Source organism: Triticum urartu, chromosome 4A (genome assembly GCF_056163025.1).
Source record: "Triticum urartu cultivar PI428250 chromosome 4A, HENAU_Tu73, whole genome shotgun sequence".
Classification (NCBI taxonomy): Eukaryota; Viridiplantae; Streptophyta; class Magnoliopsida; order Poales; family Poaceae; genus Triticum; species Triticum urartu.
In genome coordinates this window covers 21,449,631-21,465,556 of record NC_141876.1, presented here as the reverse complement: position 1 = coordinate 21,465,556, position 15,926 = coordinate 21,449,631, and the positions used below count along the sequence as shown (strand labels likewise).

At 41.4% G+C, this 15,926-nt stretch overlaps 1 protein-coding gene across 2 annotated transcripts; it reads left to right on the top strand.

Moving 5' to 3' along the window:
• Positions 1-278: 278 nt before the first annotated feature.
• LOC147974536 (meiotic drive suppressor JIEYAO-like) lies at positions 279-6,595 on the top strand. 2 transcript variants are annotated; one of them, XM_087519500.1, is made up of 8 exons: positions 279-443; positions 529-603; positions 959-1,480; positions 1,895-2,260; positions 4,577-4,668; positions 4,758-4,866; positions 5,296-5,358; positions 6,338-6,595. In XM_087519500.1, the coding sequence occupies exons 1-8, from the start codon at positions 279-281 to the stop codon at positions 6,590-6,592; spliced, it is 1,647 nt and encodes a 548-aa protein (XP_087375626.1). In that variant the 3' UTR covers positions 6,593-6,595. The 2 variants fall into 2 exon arrangements, with proteins under 2 accessions (XP_087375626.1, XP_087375627.1); XM_087519501.1 differs by lacking the exon at positions 5,296-5,358 and having other exon boundaries at positions 4,758-4,875.
• The last annotated feature ends 9,331 nt before the right edge of the window (positions 6,596-15,926 follow it).

Below are 15,926 nucleotides of genomic sequence, written 5' to 3'. Positions count from 1 at the left end.
TATCGTTTATACTTGTTCAACTGTAACATCAAATTTAGACAGGACTTTTGTGGCCCTTCATTTCACACCTAGCATTGTTACATTTCAGGATTCACAGAGTAAATACATCGTTTTCTGTTTGCACCATATGTTTTATGTCTCAGTGATCCGCGACCCATTTTAGAGAGGACTCATTTTATCTCAGGGTCATCCTGGATTTATTTCAGTGGCCCCTGCATAATAAACTTGTTTGGAACATAATTTGAGATTAAACTTCCTTGTTTCAGGAAAACAAAAGGATGGAATTGAAATTTGATGCACTGTGGAAAAGGGACTTACTTGCCCTGAGCAAATACAACGTTAATGGTAAAGTTAAAGCAATTACAGTAAGAAATGATTATCCGGACTACCCTGTCCCTTATTTTCAAGTTACTGAGGGTTTTGATTTGAAAAAGGTTAAGAAGGTATGATAACTATCCATCTGTGTGATGTTTCTCTCCCCTTATTTACTTTCTTTCCCACTGCTGACTCTTGACATTCTCTCTTCAGCTTATGCTAGAAAGGGATGTTGAGATCGCCAAGTCCATAGCAAACGACATAATCATCCCAGACCCTGCTCCCCAAGTTTGTGTTACCTTCATTCACATAATTTGATTGATGGCTCATTCCATTATATTAGTTATTGTTTAACCCGGTAGTATTATAGGGTACTTAAGTCTACTAAAACAATATGTTTGTTACCTTGGATTGGAGCACGTGGATTCACATGCCTGAACCATGCTAGCTTTAGATCCCCTTACTTTCTCCTCCCTCCTTGTTGGTGCCTCATGTTTGGTTTTATCTTTATGCTTGGGTTGTTGTTCTCATTGTTGTTGTCATACATGCACCCTCCATAGACCACAAGACAGTTTATTTTGTTGTGCTTTTAATGGAATAACTGACGCCTTTCACCTTTTTCAATTGTGACGGACTCATCTAGTGGGTGGCTGATAACTTCTTGGACAAATATGCCGAATTGGAGCCCATCCTTGTAAAGGATAGTGCCTGGTGCTTCCTCCGACTCTTCCAAAACTGTAGAGGCCGGGGCATGTCATCAGATCTTACCATCACCGCACAAACCTTAACCTTCATGGTCAGTTTCAATGCCCTGCGATGTGCAAAAGTTGTATTGGAGGGCATGGCACCTGAGCTCTATGGGATGCACGCCAATCCCAACTGCATAAACAAATTTGGATACTTTGCGCTCCACGAAGCTGCTGAAAGGTTCTCTGTGGACATGATCAAGCTGCTTTTACGCCATGGTGCATCGCCCAATGTGCGCACAGTTCGCAATGATGTCATTTTTGATGTCATTGAGAATCTACTCCCGCTCCATGTCGCAGTTGAGAATACTTGCCTCCATAAGTATCTGGAGGACAATCTGGAGGACAATCTTTCTCACAACCAGAGTCATCTGGATTATATCTACAAGCTTATTCATCTGCTGTGTCTACCTGAGATGGTCTGTTTCATTTCCCTCCCTATATGTATTACTACTTTTGCAGCATGACACAAAGAGTAACTGTGGTCATACCATAAACCCGTGACAGGTTATAATGAAATTAGTGATACTAAGTGCCGGGCATCCTTTCATCTCAACTTGTCAGAGAGTGTAAAGTTTTTGTTTGTTGATCCTTTTTTGTCTTACTTCATGTCTTCCGTATGTTCTTATAGTAAAGGATAAAAAGTCATCAATAAAATATATAAAAAGTGTTGCTAGTTATTAATGTTATTTTCTTTGCCTTGGAGATTGTCCCTAATCCATATTTACTTTGATAGGAGGAAACATGGCGATACACAGAAAGTTTATTCAACATTACTTGCTTGCATATGAATGCTAAATGGACTTTATTTTTTGTTCGTTGTTGTTTTACAGAAGGTCTTCTTGGACACAACTAGACTGCTTGCAGAAAAAACAAATAATGTACTTCAAGAGCTCTGGAATTACATTGAGGATGAAAAAATTATCCAGTCTGCTGTTCTACTACTGGCTGCTCAAGAGCAGATCCGTGGGGGCAGTTCTTCCAAGATAAATGGCAGTAGTAAGAAAAATGGGTTTGACATTATCAATAAATGTATAATGAGGCGTTCATTTGCCTTGAGATGGGAGAAAGGTTCACATGCAACGGCACCGGAGCTTCTGGAGGAAAGGAAGACACTTACTGATTGCGCATGGCTGCTTGTTGATGTAATTTCCCATGCCGGTGAAGATCTTTCTGCATACATTCAAACGCATTCTGAGGTAAGCGTTTTTGGTATGTTGTGGCCGCAGTGCCTCAGATGCCTTTTACTTAATATTTGTATTTTTACTATTGTTAGTGCTGTTGTTTAAAAAAATACATGCTCTAGTCTTAGCAGGAAGATAATTCTCACCTCAACTGAAAATAAAAATGTTATACTCCCTCCGTCCCGGACGGAGGTAATACTTGCTCTGTCTTGCCAAGAAGATAGTTCTCACCACAAATAAAAATAATAATGTTATACTTGCTCCGCCTGCGTTTACTGGGCTGGGGGGGGGGCGCAAAATTCTAGGACCAAGGCACAATGGAAATTCCTGGCGCTCCACATCTTGCCCCTGTAATTAACGATAGCGGTTAATGCAAGAGTTGCTCCTGGAAGGTTTCTTGGGTCTAATATGGAGGATGGAACTCTTATATATTGTTGAACCTTGCCTTTGATTTTACTCCAATTTTGTTTTATCCTTTTGCTGCAATGTTTTGAGAGTTGTCTTGCTTAAACAAATGAACTTTTCTTGCAGCAATTATCTATCTCAAAATTATCATTGAATTACTACTTTTTCGAGCCCTTATCCCAGATTTGTACTTATTGTGCTAATGTTATCATAAAGCTGCATATTTTACCAGCTGGACAACTATGAACAACATGTCATACACATGTGGCTCTGACCTCAGAGTGGTTGACCTGTTGGCCTATCATTGCAGCTCATACTAAAGAAAGTGCAGTTTCCTGATAATATGTGTGAGAATGCGTAGTTTGTGAATACTGACCTCAATGTGCTTAATTAGAAAAAGTATAGTCTTTGGCCCCCTCAAGATTGCTATATTTGCCTTCTGCCCCTCCAGCATTTCTTCTCTAGCTCCGCCACTGTACAAACACCTCTTATTTCTGAACACTTGGGAAAGGTGATGGCAGAGATAATGAAACAAGAGCAAATAATTGATGGGAGTAAAGCCGTCGTTTTAGTTATTTTAATGAATTGTTCTATGTCAGAAGTATTAGTAACAACCAGCCTGTTATTAGTTATCCACATCAGATCCCCTGTCTGGCTACTTCTTTTATTTTATCATCGTCATTGACCAAACAAACAAACTATAAGAACACCTTTTGTTATTTATCTTCTAAGACATTGCTTGATATTATTACATTGTGAAGGAGATTGCTATACGAGTTCATGATAGATACTATTGATGGTTTCTGCATTGAATTCACACACTACAACTAAAAGGAGCATGTTAGTTCCTTTTCCACTACCATATGCATTTTTGTCATGGAAATACGAATCTTACAATTAATATTTAATGTATGCATAAATAGTGAAAAAAATTGGTGACAGAAACTCTCGATCTCCATATTAGAGTATAGTGTGAAATGCCAATTTTGTTTGTTCTTGGCTTCACTTATGTCTATTTTCTCGTTTTGTCACTGCCTTGTATCGTTTTTAGCCGTAAAATTGCATGTATCATCATCAGGCGTTTGGTTAATGTTGTTGCATGGTGCATGAATACAGAACATGTGCTTGTGTCATTTCTCTTTGTTTATTTCCTGGACGCATGGAAGATAAATTGGCAAAAATGAAAACTTCCATATTTTTATGGTTGCAGCTGTTTGGCATGATTCCCAGCTCCAAATATTCTAGGTGCTGGAGATGGGGGTATATTAAGGGCGTTGACATGAGCCTTCTTTATTCATGTTAGACTGGAAATTTATGCTTAATGTACTTTATTTAGCCTACAAACTCCAGGTCCTCCAAGAAACAGGGAGTTGGAGCTCATTACAGTAACTTGTCTGTGGCCCAGGAGGACAGTTCAATGTAGTTCAAGAAACACTAGGTGTATGGTCTTTAAGTTTGTCTGAACTTCATTTGGATCATACAGCCTGAAGAAAGCCTGAAGAAATTGACACCTTTCTCTTTGGGGAACCAAAATAAAACTATTGAAGTGATTTGAACTAGTTGGAATTTGAATAACTGTGACGTGTAGTTAAATATACAGAAGTGTGATGCAGTTTTTTACCCGTACCTTTGAAGCGTCTAGATCATAACGTGTAGTTAAATACACAGAACTTGTGGGAGCTAACAGATTTTGCTTCAAGATAGACATGATACATTAATCTAGATGAATCCGAATATGTATATTATGTAGTTTATGAAACCTAGTGAATTGAATGCGATTACTCTTTTTGCACACTGTTCTATTGCCTTCCAACTCATATTAATTATCTCGCTGCTTACAATTGGTTATGTAATTGCTACATTGTATATATGGTAGATCTATGTTAGTGATATATTGCCTTATACAACAGCTTGTATGTCATGTAGGTGCCCCATGTGGAGGTCTTTCAACATGTTTCACGTATCCTCAAGGAGTATGGATTTTGCCCTAATGGAGATCCCATGGACACTATAAACCTGTACTACTCTTTGTATTGCTCACGATAATTTTCTATGTGAATAAATGATTATTTTTCTGATTATTCTATTTGTCTTCCATTTCTTGAAGCCAGCCTTATGACTGCAGAAAGTCAAACGGAGAGTCATGCAAAGGTGGGGGCCGTGGGGCTCAAGTGATTCTTTTTGCATTAAACAAACCGAGTCTTAATCTCTCTCCGGTTGATCTAGTTTTGGATAGACTGATGGTGTTGGTAACGGGTAATGATATTGTGACAGCAAAAAGAAAGAAAGCTATAAGAATATGTGCCCTTTCCTTGTTCTTTTTATTTTATGTTACATCAACTATTTTTAAGAATATGTAAAGTACTCCCTCCGTTCCTAAATGTAAGTCTTTGTAGAGATTTCACTATGAACCACATACAGATGTATATAGATGCATTTTAGAGTGTAGATTCACTCATTTTGTTCCGTATGTGGTCCATAGTGAAATCTCTACAAAGACTTATATTTAGGAACGGAGGGAGTAGTAAAATTTTCCCAAATTGACAAATCCCATGAACGCTTTCAGATACATAATAGAATCTTTGTTTTAAGGCTCGTTTTCTTGACTTCTGACTGTACTCATCTTGCCCTAATCTCGAGTCCAGGTCACAACTGTTGAAAATGACGGTCTCTCCCTTATGGCACGGCAACACACCAAACAAACAAAGGTAACCCATATACCTTAATACTGATTTTGGTGCAGCAGTACCAAGCAGCTTTGCCTACACCTTGTGGCAGCACAAATGGATTACTAACTAGAGCACAACGTGATGGTTTTGGTGTTGCAAAGCTAGGAAGCTTTGCAGTACCGAATTCAGCCATATTTATAGAGTATAAGTATTTGTGTTCTAATGGACTTTGGCTACTAAACTGGACATGTTCAAGCTGCTTCTAGTGCTTATTAAATGAGCTACTCCCTCTGATCCATAATAATTGTCGTGGTTTTAGTTCAAATTTGAATTAAAACCACGACCATTATTATGGATCGGAGGGAGTACAAAACATCTAAATTCTAGCCTAGAATACCTAGTGTGTGTTCACACACATGTATAGAAACTACATGTATAGAAACTGAATTCTAGCTTTGAGTTGCCTTCAAATGCATATCACCTTTTCCAACTATGGTTCATCTCCCCCATCCTAATGTGTTTCCCATCAGGTTTTTTTACCAAAGAAAAGGGGTAAATGCAATAAAAAGGAGGCTTAATTAGCTTAATGAGATAGCTGAACTTTATAGGTTCCAAGTAACGTCAACATTAGGACTTCACCAAGGGGGCTTTGCACATTATTGTTACTTCCAACACTTTATTATTGTTCTTGAATGCTCTGTTGCATCTGAAATTTATTTGGTGCCTGCGAGAAAGATTTTGATAGAATAAGATCCAGTGTAATATAATCGTTAGAGGCAATAAACCAATAACAAAGCATGTTTCAACTGCGAGTTTGTGCCATGCATTGTGCTGGTTCAACAGCTTTTTATGTTGCTTAAGCATGCTACTTGAATTACTATACTGCAGTAACATCATTCATATCTAATGAAACACCAATGTTGTGTATTGATCAACATAATACATCTCAAGCGAGAGGTGCTGGCTGGAAGTATGGATGTTTTGTTTTATGATGTACCTCTAATGAAATATATAACAGGCTGTGAGAAAGAAAGTAGGCCGAGGATGGGATCCCACATACACAAGGAGAAGTTTTTTTCCACATTGGAGGTCAGTGTTACAAGCCCGGCTTCCTTTGAAGGTGTATCCAGCCTATGCAAGCTCAGATCCTAGTCCAAATCATAAACTTGGTCCAATGCCAAGGACCTCGCCATTTACAAGCAACAATCAACCCAGAAGGAGCTTTGTCACTGCTGCTATTGGTGCATTCAGGCTCTTGAAGGTGCTAAAGTAGAGTAGAAAGGTATGCCATGAGTTTCGTCTACCTGTCCCAAATTTTCCGAGCATGCCCCACATGATTTATAGTATGTTTTTGTTTTCTTAGGGAACTCTCAACCCTGGGAAATATTTATGCAACACATTTGATCCTGTGCATAGGGTAGTATTACTAGGACATATGCTCGTGCGTTGCAACGGAGAAGTAAATTGGGGTGCATGTGCTAGCACGACAACCCGTGCTTTGGTAGGCCAAAATGCGTACCAGCAAGACGACATCCAAACAATGACAAGGAGTTGCCAAGGTTTAGAGAAAAAATACATTCTCCGAACAATTTAGGCCTCCAGTTAATAATCGGCGCACGACATCGCACACACAATCCTTGCTACTCTTTGCAGCCTTAAAATTGTTCCTTCCTTTAACTTTAAAAATACTCATAGTGTCATGCAACGTTTCCTTCCTTGAATGTTCCGACCCACACACACAATCCTTCCTAGTAAGTTCATTCTTTGAGCCCACACGTCCCTCTTTGCAGGGTGTACCACGTCCTAAATCCATCGTTTCTTTTATCATGACTTTAGTCGCCCTCTCGTCCGTTGTCATCTTCCCTTTTTCTAGGTGTCTTGTTGATATTACAGCCAACTTCCTAACCTATATAAACGGGTGGGAATTGCCTTAAAGAAGCAAGGTAGGAGTATTTCACATGAAATATTGATGTTTTGCAGCCTATTGGACTGGAGATTAAGTTTTTCTCATGTGGCTCGCGGCCCAGAAAAGCTTAGCAACAATTGTTAGATGCTCAAATAGGCCCAGCAATTTGATTAAAAAAAGGCATGCAAGCAGCCTTTTGTACTGTTCAGAAAGGCAGGTAAGTCTGAAACGAGAGGTCATTGTTTCGATAAGAAAAAAAAAATAGAAATACGGGCTGGCTGCTTAGTTTCCTTAACACGTACGCTTAGTTTCCTTTGCACGTACATCACGTCACGGTTTCTTTCCGTTTGCACATGTATATTCGTCAAACGGAAAACGGACCTTACAAAAAAAATATTGTACATGAAAATACTTAGAACGGGATGAAACAAAGCGGAACCAAACCAAGAATACCTATTCTCTTTAATAGTAGGTATAAATATAGATTAGTCAACCAAACACCCAACACTTGTTAATGCAGTGGCTTCTATTCTATTGATGCTCACCATATGGTGCTGCTCCACTAACGAAACCATGTTAAAGTTTGCATTCAGAATGAGCGGCTTCTATTGATGCTCACCGACATGGAGTTTCTTTTTTACGATCATTTTTTTACATGGAGTTGAGTAGTGCTTCTTCAATCACCAGCCAAATGAAAGCTGGTGATCTCTGGATTGAGTGGGGAAAATGACTGTCCTGAACTAAATTTCCGGCTTATGACGCCGAACAATGCGTCAGAATTTCATTTCCTTTTTGTCCACGTCATTTTCATTTTTTCTACCCAAGTGGTTCTGATTTTGTCAATTTCCCTGGTACATCAAGCCTACCAAGTACCTATCATAAACTCTCATCTCTTGCATTTACATTATTCCCCATTTGTCTCTCGTTTTCCTACCCCCCACTTCTAAAACATTTTCAGAAAAACACAAAAATAATTTATTTTTATTCACCTTCTTTCCGTTCGCCTTTGTCATGATGTCTCCAGAAAATGCTAAGTTGTGTGATTTTCCCAACACTAATAATAATGATTTTATTAGTACTCCGATTGCTCCTGCCACTAGTGCGGAATCTCATGAAATTAATGCCGCTTTGTTGAATCTTGTTATGAAAGAACAATTTTCTGGTAGTCCTAGTGAAGATGTTGCATCCCATCTAAATACTTTCGTTGAATTGTGTGATATGCAAAAGAAAAAAGATATGGATAATGATATTGTTAAATTTAAGCTATTTCTGTTCTCATCACGAGATCGTGTTAAAACTTGGTTTTCGTCCTTGCCTAAAAATAGTATAAATTCGTGGAATAAGTTTAAGGATGCTTTTATTTTCAAGTATTTTCCTCCCCCGAAGATCATCTCCCTTAGGAACGATATAATGAATTTTAAGCAACTTGATCATGAACATGTTGCACAATCTTGGGAGAGGATGAAATTGATGATAAGAAATTGCCTTACTCATGGTTTATGTTTGTGGATGATCATACAAAAAATTATGTGGAGTTGAATTTTGCATCTAGAAATCTTTTAGATTCCGTCGCGGGGGGTACCTTTATGAAAATAACATTAGAGAAGCTACTAAACTCCTAGATAATATTATGATAAATTACTCTCAATGGCATACCGAAAGATCTTCTACTAGTAAAATAGTGGATGATATTGAAGAAATTAATACTTTGAGTGAAAAGATGGATGAATCTATGAAATTGATTGCTAGCAAGAGTGCTCTATTGATCCTAATGATATGCCTTTGTCTATTTTGATTGAGAATAATAATGAATCTATGGATGTGAATTTTGTTGGTAGGAACAATTTTGGTAATCCACCGCTGCGCGCGGTGCCTGCGCACATCCTCCTCGTGCACCTGCTGGGTTTGAGGAACCGCCGGCATCGGGATCCTCTGCGGATCCAGGTGCCAGTGGTGCGGCAGCGTGACGTCGGGGTAGGGCAGCGGCTGCCTGTATTCCCAGAGCCACCGCGCTTGATGCACCGGGACGTACAGGCGTCGGCGACCTGGGCGGAAACGCGCCGGCGCCGGAGGAGGAGGGGAGAAGCACAGGAGGACGAGGCGCCGGGAGGACGAGTTGGAGTGATGGACGGTGGCAGGTCTAAAGGTGTAGAGGAGGATGCATGAGACACTAGCTAGTGGTGAGAGAGGGAAAGAGGGTGCCGGAGGAAGCCACACAAGCCGTGGAAGTGAGGTGGCAGGAGCGTAGGACACAAGAACAGAAGCGGCTGCAGGCATGATGGCAACCCGTGGAGAGCCATACAAGCGGAGGTTCATCGTCGCTTTCCTTCCTCTAGTAGATCGAGCATTGGTAGGCTCGTCATCAGTGTTGGGTGTCACATGGTTTGGTGTTGCCTGCATTGATTCTAAAAGAGTTGTGGTTATTTTGAGCAGTGAAGAGCATGGCTTGGTAAACAGTGTGAGAAAAAGTAAAGAGCATTCTATTTCTTCCAACTATCGTTGCTTGTTTTGCGTGGGACAACTGGACAAGAATCAAACGCTGTCGTCTGTCCCCGAAGATATACTATTGAGAACTCTACTGTTTTATTTATTTATATTACAGTTTACCCGTAAAAAAAGTTCTATATTACAGTATGTAATTGGGAGAAAACCTCCTTTCCGAAGAAAATTGGTTATGTTTTTTTCTCTAGTGTCCAATGATTACAATGGCACACAGGTTCCCAACCCATGCCCGCGTCGCTCAGGGGGCGGCTCGGGCGGAACCATAGCCGCCGCCCCTCCCCTCGCCTCCTCCTCCCTCGCCGCCGCCGGAGGACGCCGGCGGGCTAAGCCCGCGCGGCAGACGGCGGCGGCGGTGCGTTTCTCCGCATGTCTATGGTGGGGGAGGCTCGGACCTCCGCGGCTGCGCGATGCGGATTCCGGCGGCTCGGCGGCCGCCCTGGCACACTCAGGCGGATCCTTAGGCGGCGCTCTCCGGCAAGGTGGTGGCTGCAGCGCTCCCTCATGCGGCGGCAGCGAGGAGCTCGAGGGCTTCGTCCCTCCAGCGAGGGGATCTGGAGCGGTGGGGTGGCAGCCCACGTTCCCTGCCTGGTGGGTGTGCCCCTGGTGCGTTGGTGGCGCGGCCGTTGGCTCCTCCGTTGACGGCGCGGCTGCTGGTGGTTGTCCGATCTGGCCAGGCTTGGTCAGATCTGGCTCGCGGCGTTGGCTGGCGACGAGGATTGGTGGTGGCTCCTGTGTGTTGATGGCGCTGTCGAGGCGCAGGAGGTGTACGGGCCAGCGGATGTGCGGGTCGGCATGGCCGACTGCGTGGGGTGGGTGGTTGTCGAGTTGCTCCGAGCGAAGGCTTGCCTGGCTTGCGTCGGCCGGTGGTGGCGGCGCCTGCGGGCGTCGCTCCCTTCTTGAAGGCGTCATCGTGGAGTTCTTGTCACCGCGCTTCATCCTTGGATCTGGTTCTTCGGGTGAAAGCCTAGACCCGACTGGGTCGGGCAACGATGTCGTCTCTACGACATTTCCTCCTTTGGGGCGTTGTTTTGGAGACCGGTGATCCTTCTCCGTGCTTCCCTCGGGCTGGACGTGCACGGCATCACGGTTGGCGGGTGCCTAATCGGTGATGCGAGTGGTTGGCGTTGCGACTTGTGCGGTGACGACGATGATGGCATGCGAGCTGGGTCGCGGCTTGTCCTTCTGATGTCGATGGTCCGATTCGCCGTTGGGTGCGCCTATGTTTGTTTCTCACCGTGACAGAGAAGTCGAAGCTGCGTGTGGCGGGGCCCCTGCGGCAACGATGACTCCATGAGGGTGGTTTCAGCGGACGGTGCTCTCCGGAGGTTGCGTTGGACTAGGTCGGTGCGAGGCTTGCAACTTTCTCCTGCGAAGCGCATCAACAAAATCGGAGCTGCCGGTCCTCGACGTCTCGGCTGACTGTTTGGCTATTGCCGACGAGGTTCTTGGGCGTCGTTCGTTCGGAGGGGCCTTGACGGGTCATTAGCGGCGAAGTCGAAGTCGCCTGCTCGGGGAGAGGTGATGACGATGACATTGCAGGCAGCCTCGACGGTGTCCTCTCCTCGACGATGTGCGTGATCTTGTGGGTGCCAGGTCGGCCGATGTGCCCTTTTCTGTGGGTGTTCTGTAACGGTTTTAGTCCGGATTTCCGTTAATTAGCCGGACAATTCTCTTCTTCTTAATCAATGAAAATGGTAATATTTTTGTCTTGTTTCAAAAAAGAAAAATTGGTTGCTTGGCAACTATTTTTTTTAAGATGGTTGTTTGGCAACGTTGGAGTGGCCAAGAATTATCTACTAGTCAAAATGTTTCTCCAAATATACATCGGCACATTGGTCAAATATAGTTTGTACCACCACCGGTCCATGTGACGGGTAAGCAGGGCCCAGAAGTAGAGAGAACTTTTCCATAATTACTTGTACTAGTATGTACTCCCTCTGTTCAAAAATACTTGTCGGACAAATAGATATATCTGAATGTATTTTAGTTATAGATACATCTATTTTTATCCATTTCTTCGATAAGTATTTTGGGATGAAGGGAGTACTTTGTTCTCCCCTCCATAGAGCATCTTTCTAGTAGTACTACCAAGCTAGTTGTGCTTTTTTTGTTGGGGATAGAAACATCTCCTGGAACTTTGCAGAGAGCAAGGCAAGTTTAGCCTAAGAAAATCGAATATCATCAACTGAGAAATATCGATAAATAAAAGTAAAGTATGCAATTAGTCTGCAATTAACTAGCTTGTGACCTAAATCGATCAATTTCTTGTTGTTGGTCTAAAGCGTGCAGTCGGTTACAATTAACGGACTAATGTCGCGAGTCCGAGCCCGGTTCAACACAGAATCTTGTGGCTTTTAATTATTTTTATTTTTTAGGCTGGTGCGGCAACAACTTGGCTGGTTTTTCCCATTTGAATCGGGTTTGACCTTATTTTATCAAATTAACGAGTTTATGGTCTAAATCGATCAATTTTTTAGTTGTTCGTCTACAACATGCAATCTGTTTGAGTTAATAGACCAATGACGCATTTCACTTGATAAATAACAGATTAACATGTGAAAGCATTAAAAATTAGCAGGGCAGGGGGTGGGGCACATTTGACCACTTCATCAGTAACGAATAGGAGGCCCATCACCTCCACATGAACCAGTGCTCTTCCAACTAGCGTGCTCCACTCCACCAACAATCCTAAATGGCGATCCCCGCAGATATTTAAGTAGTACTCCCTCAGTTTTTTTAAAGATTTTAACGAGTGACTATATACGGAGTAAAATGAGTGAATCTACACTCTAAAATATGTCTATATACATCCGTATGTGATAGTCCATTTGAAATATATAAAAAGGCTTATATTTATGAACAGAGTGAGTAGTATGAAGGAGTACATGCGCAATGCATGCATCATTATGATGCAGAGGCCAGGAGCACGCCTCCATTTCCAAAAAAAAACATGGACAGTGCATCATTTTCTCTCGCGCGCAGCGGGTCAGGTTGTCAGATACGGTTAATACCCTACCATAGGCCTTATAGGAATAGCCCAATGGATTGATCGGAAAGAATAACTTTGAGGTGGTTTCATACCCTACCATAATCTCTTCGTTTGTTCTCCGCCATTGGTGACTTTGGAGTCACTCTTTGTTGCATGTTGACGGATAGTTATGTGATCCAATTATGTTATTATTGTTGAGAGAACTTGCACTAGTGAAAGTATGAACCCTAGGCCTTGTTTCAACGCATTGCAATATCGTTTTTGCTCACTTTTATCATTAGTTACTTTGCTGTTTTTATATTTCCAGATTACAAAAACCTATATCTACCATCCATATTGCACTTGTATCACCATCTCTTCGCCGAACTAGTGCACCTATACAATTTACCATTGTATTGGGTGTATTGGGGACACAAGAGACTCTTTGTTATTTGGTTGTAGGGTTGTTTGAGAGAGACCATCTTCATCCTACACCTTCCATGGATTGATAAACCTTAGGTCATCCACTTGAGGGAAATTTGCTACTGTCCTACAAACCTCTGCACTTGGAGGCCCAACAACGTCTACAAGAAGAAGGTTGCGTAGTAGACATCAAATAATTTGTTGCTTTTAAGGGTGCTTATGAAATTGCTTCTTTGATTGAAAATTATGATACTACTCTTTATGAATCTGAAAATTTTGCCATACTTAAATATTGCTGTGAAAATTGTGCTTCTAATGCTTATATTAATGAGTATATTGAGAAAGTCTCCGCTGTCCAAGAAGAGACTAATATTTTGCAGGAATCTATGAAAGAAGAAATTGATGACACTATAAGCTTATTAGATGAAAAAGATGAGGAGGAGAGCGAAGAACAAATGGAGGAAGAGTGGATTGATCTCCCGTTCCCACCTTCTAATGAGAGTAACTCTTTATTCCATACATTGTTTAATTTCCCTTCATGCTTACCGAAGGATGAATGCTATGATCCCCTGGATTTGTTTGAAATATTCCTTTTTGATGAACTTGATGCTTGCTATGCTTGTGGACATGATGCCAATATGAATTATGCTTATGGAGATGAACTTGCTATAGTTCCTTATGTTAAGAATGAATTTGTTGCTATTGCACCCACGCATGATAGTCATATTATCTTTTTTGAATTCTCCCAACGACATAACATCGAGAAGTTCATGCTTATTAAGGATTATATTGATGGGGTGCACTCTACTATTGCACATGATGATTTTGGTAAATATAATATGCATGTGCTTGCTGCTCCTACTTGCAATTATTATGAGAGAGGAACTACATCTCCTCCTCTCTATGTTTCCAATACAATAAAATTGCAAAGAAACTGTTTATGCTATGTATTGGCCTTTACTTTGTGTGCATGAATTGTTCTTTTATGACATGCCGATGCATAGGAAGAGAGTTAGACTTCATTGTTGCATGATATATGTCGCTTTGTGCTCAATACTAAATTACAAATCATTGTTAATTAAAATTGGCTTTGATATACCTTGGGATCCGGGTGGGTCCATTACTTGAGCACTATATGCCTAGCTTAATGGTTTTAAAGAAAGCGCTGCCAAGGAGAAAACTCGAAAGTTTTAGAGAGTCATTTTTTTCTTCTAATGAGTGCTTTTAAAAAGTTTAAGAACAAAAAACCTAAAAAGATTCAAAAAGAAAAGTGAAAGTAAGAAAGACGAGCACCATTGAAATGGCGGAGCTCCTTGAACTTTGTTCAGGCCCATGGAAACTTTGCAAAACTTGAATTACATAAACTTTTCAACAAAAATAATTATCCCCTTGTACAAATCCATTGTATTATAAAAATAATGTGCCAAGATTTATCTTTAGGATGATTAGATTGCTTGTTTGGTATGTGCAGTGAAAAAACAGAAACTTTGGCTGTAGTGCGTTAATTTAGATTTTCTACTGGACGTCGAAAGTTTATGAAATTTTTACACAGTACTTCTATAAAAATTGTTTATTTTTCCTAATTTTTTAGAATTTTTAGCGTTACAGAAGTATGGACAACGTTTAGATTTCTACAAACTGTCCTATTTTTGACAGATTCTGTTTTTGATGCATTGTTTTGCTTGTTTTGATGAACCTTGGGTTGTATCGTTGGTATAAGACTTGGAGAAGTTATAATACAGTAGGGATAATGCAAAAATAAAATATTAATGGGTTTTCAACAATACTTAAAGTGGTGATTTGCTTTATTATACTAACGAATCTCACGAGGGTTTTGTTAAGTTTTGTGTGATTGAAGTTTTCAAGTTTTGGGTGAGTTCACGATGGATGAAGGAATAAGGAGTGGCAAGAGCATAAGCTTGGGGATGCCCGAGGCACCCCAAGGTAATATTCAAGGACTCCCAATCAACTAAGCTTGGGGATGCCTGATACATCTCCATCATATCTATAATTTTTGATTGTTTCATGCCAATATTATACAACTTTTATACACTTTTGGCAACATTTTATATGATTTATTTGGACTAATATATTGATCCAGTGCCCAGTGCCAGTTCCTGTTTGGTATATGTTTTTTGTTTCGCGGAAAATCCATATCAAACGAAGTTCAAACAAGATAAAAATTTATGGAGAATTATTTTGGAATATATGTGATTTTTGGGAGGTGGAATCAACGCAAACGGGGGCCCACAGTGACCACAACCCACGAGGGCGCACCGGGCACCCCCTGGCGCGCCTAGGTATCTTGTCCCCTCGTCAAAGGTCAGTTGGGGCCCTTCTTCTGACGTAGGAAAGACAATTTATGGAAAAAAATTGTGTAAAAATTTCAGCACAATTGGAGTTACGGATCTTCGGGAATTTAAGAAACCGTGAAGGGCCAGATCTAGGAAACGTGAAACAGAAGAGAACAGAGAGGGAGATCCAACCTCGGAGGGGCTCCCGCCCCTCCGCCGCCATGGAGACCATGGACCAGAGGGGGAACTATCCTCCCATCTAGGGGGAGGCCAAGGAAGAAGAAGAAGGAGGGGCTCTCTCCCCCTCTCTCTCGGTGGCGCCGGAGTGCCGCCGGGGCTAGGATCGTGATGACAATCTACATCAACAATCTTGCTACCATCAACACCTACTATCTCCCCCTCTATGAAGCGGTGTAACACCCCTTCTCCCTGCTGTAATCTCTACTTAAACATAGTGCTCAACTTCATATATTATTTCCCAATGATATTTGGCTATCCTATGATGTTTGAGTAG